The sequence below is a fragment of the Diachasma alloeum genome, unplaced genomic scaffold, assembly GCF_001412515.2.
Source record: "Diachasma alloeum isolate Michigan unplaced genomic scaffold, Dall2.0 Dall_scaffold_00356, whole genome shotgun sequence".
Lineage (NCBI taxonomy): Eukaryota > Metazoa > Arthropoda > Insecta > Hymenoptera > Braconidae > Diachasma > Diachasma alloeum.
The window spans coordinates 243,073-254,711 of NW_021680495.1; the positions used below are offsets into that span (position 1 = coordinate 243,073).

Consider the following 11,639-nt stretch of genomic DNA (forward strand, 5'->3'; position numbering starts at 1 on the left):
AATATAGAGAGAAAAAATTTCCGATTCACCCAGCCGGGAATCGAACCCGTGGCTCCCAGATACGCGCCGGGCACTCTTACCGACTAAGCTACCCGGGAAACCACAGAAATTCACTCTCAAATTCACCTCAAACACCGCCTAACCTCCTTTAGACATTAAAGAATTCAAAGAGAATTAGAATTTGCAGAGAAAAAATTTCCACTTCACCCAGCCGGGAATCGAACCCGTGGCTCCCAGATACGCGCCGGGCACTCTTACCGACTAAGCTACCCGGGAAACCACAGAAATTCACTCTCAAATTCACCTCAAATACCGCCTAACCTTCTTTAGGCATTAAAGAATTCTGAGAGAATTAGAATTTAGAGAGAAAAAATTTCCGCTTCACCCAGCCGGGAATTGAACCCGGGTCTCCCAGATACGCGCCGAGCACTCTTACCGACTCTCTCTGATGCCTTTCTTCATGAAAAATATCATTTCAGGATCAGGCAAAAGCTCCAAATTCACATTTGTATGTTGAAGCATAGCGTCGAAAGCTAATCTAGGTGGATAATAATGGAGTAGATCCAATTCATAAGTAGACAAGCAATTACGACAGAAATTGTCGAAAATATCAGCTCCTAATGAAACATCTGTTTGTAGCTATAGATCTGAATACTCCCCCAATGTGCTGATATTGAATACACTCCATACATTAATAGCCTGCTGATAATCTTCGTCAGCGATATGTTTATCAATTAATTTTGAATAAAAATATTCTTTGGCTGGTAATTCATTTTCATCTAATTTATCCCAATCATCAATGGCTTCATAGGCAAATATACCTTTTCTGCACAATAAATTAAATTTCGTTACATCAAGTTGAAAGTTTTTGATTATATGTTTATGATCATTATCAAGATAACTCGCTAATCTTTCGAGACTACGTCCCATAAAACGGAATGAATCAATGAATCGTAGATTTATACAAGTATTTGTAACATATTTCGTGAAGGAGATATATCGATCCTTATTCACTGGAAGAATTTTCACATTAACTTGAAATGATGTTGTGACACTTCGAATGATAAAATGAGCGTCATAACCGGAGAGATTATGAAATACGATCGGAATGGTGTGAGAATCTTGATAAACCAAATTGCAACTGTTATGCACAACTCCACGATATTTTCCAGTTAGATGATTATGATCCCGAACCTTATCACTTTTAATGAAAGCTTTTTTACAGATATGACATATCGTTACAGATTGGAAGTGATCCATTTGCTTATCTGATAATGTTTCCATTTTCATAATGTTCTTCAAATAAGCATCTACTTTATATGCTAACAATTTCATCTCTGCTGTGAACTATTCAATATAATCAGGCCCCCGTTGGATTTTTAATTATGATAGTAACTCATCGAAAGCACACTTCACGTAGAATGCAGCAATATGAGGAATGTGATGATCATCTTCTGTTCTCATACATTCTAAGTCCGCATACACAACAAATGGAACCGTTTCAGCATGTCCAAAATTTTTGAAGCTGAGTATTTTATCTTTGTCTTGAGACATTACAATCCGTACTTTATTCAAATTCGCACAATCTTCTTTGTGTTGCTCAAACGAATGCTGATAGCTAAAGTGACAGAGACATCGATCACACATTCATGTGAAACATTTCCATTTAGAAATTTGAGAGGTAACTAAACGTGATAGATTACGAATCCATGCGAAATGAAAGAGTGATTCCTCAGATTCATTCTGATTGCTCTCAATCATTAGTAGGTGGATGGTTTCTCGACTAGTAATTTTCTTACTCAGATATACAGCGAAGATTGTGTTACTACGACCGCATGGTTCAATCCCATAAACATTGATACTCAGATCATTCATCTCCTCAAACTTGGGGACACCTTTGATCGTCATTGGAAAATTGAGTCCCTTATATCTGAGAATATTACGAAAATGAGTGTATGAACTTTTGTCGGACGAAGAGCTGCTGTAACCGCCCACAAGAAACAAAACTGATCACTAATTTTTATATTATGTAAGGATATTTTCCCGGGTTGTTCACCTAGGAAAAATCCAAACTACTTTTTAGCCTCTATCGCTCAATAGTCGGGCGCCAGCCGAACCTTCACGGGAGGTTCGATGAAAACCGGCCTCTGAGGCAAACTCGTCCACTCAGAGGACTTCTGTGGCCGGGCAAAGGGTTGCCCAGCTAGCATCAGTGTGACACGGTCGAGTGGGCGAGGTCCACCAGGAGTATCTTATGCCAAACGTCACCAGCCACTATTTCAGGCTGGACATTAAGCCTCACGGCCTAATCATCCATGTAAAGTGAATTTACTCTCGTCCTGGAGGGTTTTACACTCTCTCAGTAGGCTTTCGCCCCCCGAGTATTTTGACTCGGGAGGGTTTTCAGAATTAAATGCGAATCAGCCGGGACTCCTCAGAGCCTGGGACGCCGAGAGGCTGATCCGACCAAAGTGGAACACTGTTACCCACTTCACGACCACCCACACTCTCGGCCACCAGTTACCGCTTCGGTCATCGCGCGACACCGTCTCCGGGTACTCGAATGTCGGCACATGGTCGGGTCAACAGGAGGACGATCTCTACTCCAGACCCACGGGCCCATGCGCAGAACATTTGTTTCACCGAGCCGGATAACGCCGGAAACAACAAAGTCGTCACTAAGAGTTCCGAAATAACTCTTTTTTGCATTTGTGGGGGATGCAGGAGCATCCCCCTACGCTCGCTACCATCAGTTATGCACCTGGCCGCGCTGAGCTATTCGCCCACCATTCCCGTGGCCCTCTTTCAAGCCAACACCACAGTATATATCGGGGAAATCCTTTCGACTTCCCCGCTCGAGCGTCCGCGTTCGACTACCTCAGAATCTTACTAGGGACTCCTCCCCCTAGTCTGGATATATCAGCGACGATAGGTCATTCCGTTACGCTATCCGCACCAATCAACCCGACGGGATCCCGGGGCCACCAGTCCTCTCACCTGGCCGTTGGTCCCTAGTCTACTCTGACATAGCCTACGGAGTCGCCCAGTTGGACAGCCTGTACGTCGGCCCCTTTTCCCCTAGCACATGCTGGGCGAATTCCAAAATAGCGATAGTCTAGTAACGTCCTCCAGACCTCCAGGGGTCGCGGTTTCACCCATAACCGCTATGCCTTAGGTCTTTCATCGGTTTGTCGCTCAGTTCATCTAGTCGCGGCTTCCTTCAGCCACCTCTAGATGTCGCATTATGTCTCAATTTTAGAATTCACGTCTCTTTTTAAGGGGGTTTCAACCCGTAACGATAAAATCTCGTTACAATTAATAACAGCTTATTTAGCTTGAATGTCTTTTAGTAACTCGATGAATGTTGAGTCTCCGCATTTGCGAGGTTCATATTTATTGATATTGATCATCAAATTGATAATTTCAGTCAATATCCAGCCGGAACCAGTCTTTTGAAAGTCCTCTTGCTTCGCGATCACATTATCAAAGAGAGATTCTTTGAACCAATCGTTCAAATCAGTCGCCTGGAGAATCACCTGATTGTTCGTGACGAAATGTTTCGTTTCCTCCTCAATTTCATCTGACCATACAATAGAGAATTTTCATGATAGTACATAATTAAATCTCAAATTACCCTCTTCAGCTAAAGTATCCTTCAATTGTGAAAGAACCAACAACTTACAATCCTGTAGGAAAGATCTAGTATCGTTGTGAGATAAATTGATAAGAGCTCCTGTTCTAATACGATCTCTGAACGCCGATTGTAGATCCTTCCATTGCACTTGGTTTGAAATTTTCTTCCCTGATTTTTTTCTCTTTGTTCCACCACCATGCTGCAAGTGCAACTTGAAAGTTTCCCGAAAGCACAGAAATTCCGCGATTGTTGTTTGTATCCCACTTTTTTCACCACTTGATTCCACTCTTCTAAGATATTTATTCAAAAGTTTTATATTCTTCTCTGTCCTGTTCATCAGATTCTCTACTTGATCAGGTGGAGAGTGAGGAAGCATATGATATGCTTCTCTCAAGACTCGTAATAACTTGTTTCTCTGTTCATCCATTTCAAGAGAGACAATGATCACCGAGCAACTCCCGGCTGTTCTCTTCCTTAATATACCCCCGAAATGAGTCATTTGTATAAAAAACGAAATAAAAAAACTCATCCTAAGAAATAAATTCGATAAGTTGAAGGGGGAAGCGTCTCAAATTTCACTCTCGAAAGTTTTAGAACAGTCTCGATGTACCTCCCGAAGTCTCTAGATGGTGCTGGGGTCTTCTCCGATATTCTCGAGTCAGATGACGTCATAGTTTGAGAGAGAGTCATTTCTTCAATGATTCATCACCAAAACATCCTCAATATCATTCGAGTACTCTCTAGATGGCGCTAGATTCTTCTCGAAGATTCTCGAGTAAGATGATGTTATGATTTGATGAGAAATGAGTCATTTCCTCAACGATTCATCACCAAAACATTCTTTATGTAACTCGAGAATCTTCTCGAAGATTCTAGAGTGGGATGATGTCATAGTTTGATAAGACTAGCATATAAAAACCAGCAGAAAGATTTCGAGACCAGTTCATTGCTCACTTTCAAATTGTGTAGTTGGAAAAGAACCTGGGGAGGAAGTCCTTCGATCCTTGAACTAGCTAAAGCAGTAAGTAAATTTTCATACATGTATGATAAATATCGTAATGGGAATCAGACAACAAAAATATTTATCACATTCTTCTTGAATTGTTCCAGTTATATTGATACGGTGGATTTATCTGCAGTTAACAATGTTGCATGCAAAAATTTCTTGCCGTCGAAGAAGATGATGGAGCTGGACCGACACATTACCTATCCATTACATGTTTCAGGAAAGTTTCACTTAAGTTTGGGGCAAGAAGCATCGTGATCACCATCGATGAAACATTTGCAGTATTCTTATCTGAGTGAGTGATGAAAGTTATCCTGAGTAATGAGGAAGTTGGAGAAGTCTGACTCCAAGACAAAACTCTAAATCAAATATCTTCGTGAGGGGACGCGCTTCAACTTCATCGAAATCTGAAGCGATAATCAATCAAACTAAATGAGTTTTTTTGTATGGGTAGACCTTAAATTAATGAGCAATCGTAAAGGTAATCAACATCAATAAATTCTTATAACGAAATCTCATACTGTTCTGTTTGAATCATTTATTCTTCGATTTAAATCCGCCCCATCAAATCATCCCTCTGCCCATTGTTAAAAATAAGCATCCATTATATTCTTGAACTTATAATAATAAAATAATTATTATGATGATGAATACTCCTTTGGGGAAAAGATGGAAAAGATCACAGTCTTCCAGGAGTCTATTTGATTTGCGGGTTCAAACCTCATTAGGTTTTTTTCTACATAAATTTTAAAAAGTTGAATAACATAAAGGCGAGTTCATCTTATTTTTTACTATTCATTTATTTTCTATTTTGTTCACGAATACATATCAAACATCGTATAGAACATAAACATATCAATAATCATTTCTTATTATTATGAAAAAATTATCCAATCTGATAATTCACAAACGAGACAATTTTTTATGAGCGTTACAGATCCAACCACAACGTCTCCTCTATGAATCGATGTTGGATGATGTTGATAACATCGGCGGTACACTTGAATTTCACTCGTTTTTCAACCTCTCTGCCAATGCCTCCCATAATTCATCAATATGTTGCCATGCAAATTTCAAGAAGAGTCTTTTCAAGAAATATATATAATCTGCTTGCAACATTTACCAATCCCGTATCCCGTATCCAATCGAAGAAGTCAGCTGTTGAATTCAAAGTCGAATTAAAATACTTTGTGTACCATTTCATTAGCTTCCCAAAATTTTCGAATGAACAGGTGTAATTCTTGATGAGACTGTGCTCTCGATGATCCCAGCAGCTGGGGGTAGTTATATATTTTTCTTTTGAGAAACCCAAATCATTCAAGTCGATTATCACCTTATTAGTATAAGATTGCAACCATTGTCTCTTCTGCAGCCCATTCGCGAAAATGATTGTCACTCCTTTCGTGATCCACGTAATTGCATCTTGAACCTCATCGTATGGTATGGATCCTGTTTCCCATGCGATACCATGATGATTATTAATAATCCACTTATTTGTCCTGTGGTATTTCTTTGGTAGTTTATCCCATTCACACGGGGGTTGGAAAAGCGAAAAGGCACACTCATTTTTTTCCAATTGCTTGAACTGCCAGTTCTTTCACAATAAATTTCTCAATTGGGCATTGAAAACCCTGCATATCCAGCACCCATATTATAATTACCCACCAAAAGCCCAGATCCTTATGACAACAAATCAAATTTTTGTTTGATGCTGAATCTGGTGGAATCGGTTGATTTTATAGGGACTCCACCCGGACCCCAACCGTTTTCAACTGTCATTGAATATTCTCGAATAGTCGAGAATATTCTCGAAAAAATATGCTATGAAGCAATCTCTATTCCAAAACACCAATGATTCATTACAATATATTAGATCTATAAATTAATAATGTGCCCCTATATTTCGGGATTTATAATTGCATTCAAAATCTTAATATTTCAATATTTTGTATGTTGGTAGTATTCAGTTACCAAAGCAGTAAATACTTCTTACATAACCTTAACAAATAGTAGTAAACACGATGTCTGTCGATAAGTAATATTTGAGGCACTGCATTATTTTTGCATTTTAATTAAAGAAAAATGCTGCCGAGGTTACTCAAATGATTTGTAGTGCTCTTGGAAAAAATGCTTTAAGACATAAAACGTATAAAAAGTGGTACCAGAGGTTTAGAGACGGAGATTTCGATATTTCGGATCGAGAACGGCCTGGTAAACCGCAAAAATTCGGCGATGAAGAACTCGAACAACTCTTGGCTGAAAATTCTGCTCAAAGCCAAACAGAGCTTGCACTATATCTCGGAGTGACTCAACAATGCATTTCTCATCGCCTACATCAACTTGGCAAAATTCAAAAAGAGGGTAGATGGGTTTCTCATGATCTGAGCCCCAAAAATAAGGAGCGACGACTGGCGACGGCGTTATCTCTGTTCACTCGATGTAAAAGAAAAGATTTCTTATGCAAAATCATTACGGGCGATGAAAACTGGGTGTTATACGACAACCCTAAACGCAAAAAATCGTGGGTGAATCCCGGCAAACCATCGACGTCGACTTCGAAACCCAATGTCTATACGAGAAAAGTGATGCTGAGTATCTGGTGGGATATGAAGGGTGTCATATATTATGAGCTACTTAAACCTGGCCAAACTATTACTGCGAAGGTTTATCAACAACAGATTATTCATTTGAATGATGCATTGGAGCAAAAGAGGCCATATACTGGCAACGGAAGTAGACAAGTGATTCTCCAACATGACAACGCTCGACCGCATGTCGCCAAAGCGACTAAGGATATTATTTGTGAATTAGGATGGGAGATTCTCCTTCACGCGGCTTACTCGCCTGATTTCGCCCCATCCGACTACCAGCTATTTCGGTCTCTTCAACACCACCTAGCTAATGAGCACTTCAAAACAATCGACGAGGTCCGAAAAAGCATCGATGAATTTATTGAGTCAAAACCGCCAAGTTTCTTTCGGGAAGGAATTCGTTAGTTGCCAATAAGGTGGAGTAAAGACATAAAAAATAATGGGGAATATTTCGACCGTTAAATGTCTTTTTGTTTTTTTATAGTAAACTCTGATTTTCATGAAAAAAAGCACCTTATTAATTTGTACACCTAATCATATTTAATGCAAGTTCCGACCGGTGTCATATTTTCATACGATTCCCAACAGAATTTATGAAGTATCCCCACCACGCGTGAATCCATGAGTCACCAGCCAACGGTCCGAACCGATGACGTCATCCATCTCGAATCTTCCGCGAGCGTGGCGCCGCCTGTTGGTGGTAAGGCGATAGGGAACCAACACTCTGAATGGAGATGGATGACGTCATCATGGGACATTTAAGAATCTTAGAGAATATTCGAGAATAATCGAGAATCATCTGGTATCTTCTCATATTTCACACAAGTCTCGACAGGACTTACGAGATACCCCCACCCCTGCTGAACAATGAGTCATCCGTATGTCTCGAATGTTCTGGATGACGTCATGCTTCGAACATTTCCCCGACGGTACTGCTACCTGGATGACATCATCTTTCTAGAACATTCCACTGATCGAGGTGCCGCCTGGTGGAGGTTGGGCGAATCTATCCAGAACCCGTCTTGCCTATCTACTACCGTGACAGCGTGAGGATCAATGTAAATCAAGGAAGAAGGCCAAGGGAGATAAGAGCACACACTCCATTGGTTCTTTTACTGTACGGGAGAGAAACGGAGACTTTGATTCGTAGAAACATATGAGAAGACGAAAACTGACCCTGAAGAGACAACGAAGCCCGGATATTCGTCACACTGCATGACGGCATCAACTGAAAACCAACCCCCTTTGTAAACATAGTGAAAATTGCATGAAGTAAGAGTTAGTATTAAGGAAAATTATAATAATCAGGCCTCAGAACCAATCTGAGGAGTGACTCCAGCCGGAGAAAACGACTGAAAAAATAGAAAATTGATTCTTGGCGAATGCTTCCCACTATGAGTACCCTAATAATTGCGCAGTGACAGAGGGAATTTTATGGTGCGAATATCGTGAATAAATCGTTGCGATCGGATATATTTTGAGTGTGAATTAGGTAGTAAGGAAGTTACAGGGGATTTTTCTCCGGTTTTTTGACGATAGAATATCAATAATTGATTCGGAAAAGTCCGAGGACAATTGTATCGTCACTGGCTTTACTAATGTCGCCATTTTGGCCACTTTGGGTAATTTGGGGGAACATAAAATTGATATAATTTTATTCAAGTTTATCAGAGTAATCGTTAATGAGGTCGAATTACTAAATATCCCGGAAAATAAGTTGAATTATTGAGAATTTAGATAAAACAATAGTTTGGGTTCGAGATAAATTTCAGTTATATTTCTGATAAAAATGCGAACTCGAGAATAGTTTTATGAAATGGAGTGGAAGCGTGGTGATTCGAGGGACGCCTCGAATTCACAGGTTTTTGTATTGTGTTTTCCTTGAATATTTCTTTTGTTTTCACCCTTCAATTGATTTTGGAACATTTATTTGTGGTTCAAGGCCCGAACAACGATTTGACTTATTGAATAAATAACGTATGTATTTGATTCGTTGGAAAATATCTCTTTTGATTTATCTGGCCCTAAACCACGTAATTCAGCCCGAACAAAATTAATCATTGGATAATAATTGATAAAGTTATAGTTTCTGACATAATTTAGTAATATTTTGGCCCGAACAAGATTCAAAGGTAGGTATAAATGATAATAATTTAATGCCAAAATGTATTTATTGTGGAAAATCCACCTTGTACGTGATTTAAAGCTGCAAGACGGTTGAAATTGGATTGTTTGGAAAAGATCATTTGTAATTTCAATTAATACTGATTTCAACGTCACAACTCTTACCTGCGCTATAGTTAAGGATGATCTAAAATGGCAGGGGTGATTCAGGAACTAGTTGCGAATACTATAGAAATAAATGAATACATTTTCTGAAATTGGAAAAGGAAAAAACTACAAATTAAAAAGTCCCGACGAATAAAGTAAAAATTCAATGAGAGCATAAATTAATGATTATTGAAATAGTAGAATTGAAAACTTCAATACTCATTAACTCACAACATGAGAATATTGTAGATCGAAATATTTTAAACTGAACATAGTGAGGACTAATCATTGAAAATTACCAACCCCTCAAGGTTGTAAGTCAATTGATTTGTGAAAGAAATAATAAATACTAAGGGCTTGATTTGAATGGGTTCGCTCCTTTTTCCGCCCTTACGTCCTCAATTTTGTTTATCATTTCCAATCTTGTTTTGTTCATATCAATAAATTTACACCATTTTCTGTCTCGGGTTTTTAATTGTTAGTTTTCAATTTTTGGCAAAGAGGAAGAAATTCTTGACTATTCTTCATAATATTTCTTTGAAGATCTTACCAACAAGTTTGTCTTTGTAATGAGCTTGAAGGGCTTTTTGCATTGTAGCGATGAAGTCCAATTTTCCAGTCCTCTTTTTTGCATGAACTTTTAATACTTTCTCTGGTGTCCCTTCACTCACATAGAGATTCGCTAACAAAGCGAATCTTGTATCGTTGCCTAGGGACTCCTCAAGAATGCACTCCTCATTTCGTCCAACCCAGGATAGTCGGGTCTCATTTTTAAGGTCCTTTGCAGACACGACAACGTTCATCATCATCTGGATAATTTCATTTTGTCGAAATACAGAATTATTAATGAAAGGATGTGCATTCATGAATGGTTTTTGTTGCATGATAAAATATTTAAGATCATTTTTAAATAATTGAACTCACTTCACAATTCTTGGAGAGCCTCGGCCACGGTCCAGCCCCAGCGCCAACAACAAACGCCCTTTTTTCCATCTTCTTATCATTTATGCAATCCAAAATTGATTTTAATTCATAAATTTTGTGACGTTGAGGAATGGGAAGTAAGAATGAAGGTCCGCCAACTTCTAAAATTTTTTTGACGCCTCCAAGACCTTGAACACGATTAGGAAATGAATCACATGTACAAAAATACATCCTCAAAAACATAAATACACATCCCCTTTAGAACGATCCGTGTCCGTAACCAAGATTTTTCCTATGGTTTCCATGATAATTCTCTTCTTCCCGGTCAACAAGGCATATATATGGTATACTCATTCGAAAGCTTATTAAATGAGCTACAAATTAACACCTGATTCATTAGATTCTATGCATTTTTCATTACGTTATGAGAGGTATAGACGAAAATTGAAGTTTTATGTTTTTTCATAAAATTCAACTTTGGTTAAATTTTTTCATAGTATGAGGGGATATGAACGGAAATATCCATATATCATTTTGACGGGAATTTTTTGGCCTTCAAAATGAGATATTTTGAATTCGCTTCGATGGAGTTTCCATCGAGTTATTGACGATCATATCCATTTTTAACCCGATGTCACACTCTAAAATTCGCATTCTTCATCATATATCAAGGCTTTAAACTTGACCAGTGGGGATATATCATGTACCAATTTGAAGATCACAATGAGATCTTCGAAATGAGACCTGAATTTTTTTATTCCATCCGCTGGATTTCAAGTTGTGAGGGATTGAGTGTCGAATTTTGCATGTCACGTTTTTAAAATTTTCAATTTTTTCATCTTAAATCAAGAGAGATGCCATTCTTTTCTTCCATTTAAGGAACATATTGTATACTTATTTGAAAGAATATTAGTTAAGCTTCAATTTCATGCCTGAATTATCTGATTACTAACATTTATCATAAAGTTATGATATAGTTTCAAGAGAAACTTGNATATTTGCATTCTTCATTCGTTTTCGTGGCTTCAAACTTGACCGGTAGGAACATAACATTTATCACTTCAGAGATCGCAATGAGCTCTTCAAAATAAGGCTTACATTCCAGCCGATAGATTGAGTGTTATGTGGCATTATGTACTGAATTTTGCAGATCACGTTTTCAAAATTGTTAATTTTTCAATGTTCATAATATAATAATCCAGAGAGCTGACGT

The 11,639-nt window shown here is 38.5% G+C and overlaps 1 protein-coding gene across 1 annotated transcript in view; it reads right to left on the reverse strand.

The window, feature by feature from the left end:
- The window catches only part of LOC107041133 (ester hydrolase C11orf54 homolog), a gene marked incomplete at its 5' end in the record, with an annotated part of 180,773 nt that extends 170,159 nt beyond the window's left edge, over positions 1–10,614 (reverse strand). The window contains 2 exon segments of the mRNA XM_015261538.1: positions 10,053–10,311; positions 10,427–10,614. Of these exon segments, the coding sequence (XP_015117024.1) occupies positions 10,053–10,311; positions 10,427–10,614 (447 nt within the window).
- Positions 10,615–11,639: the final 1,025 nt, after the last annotated feature.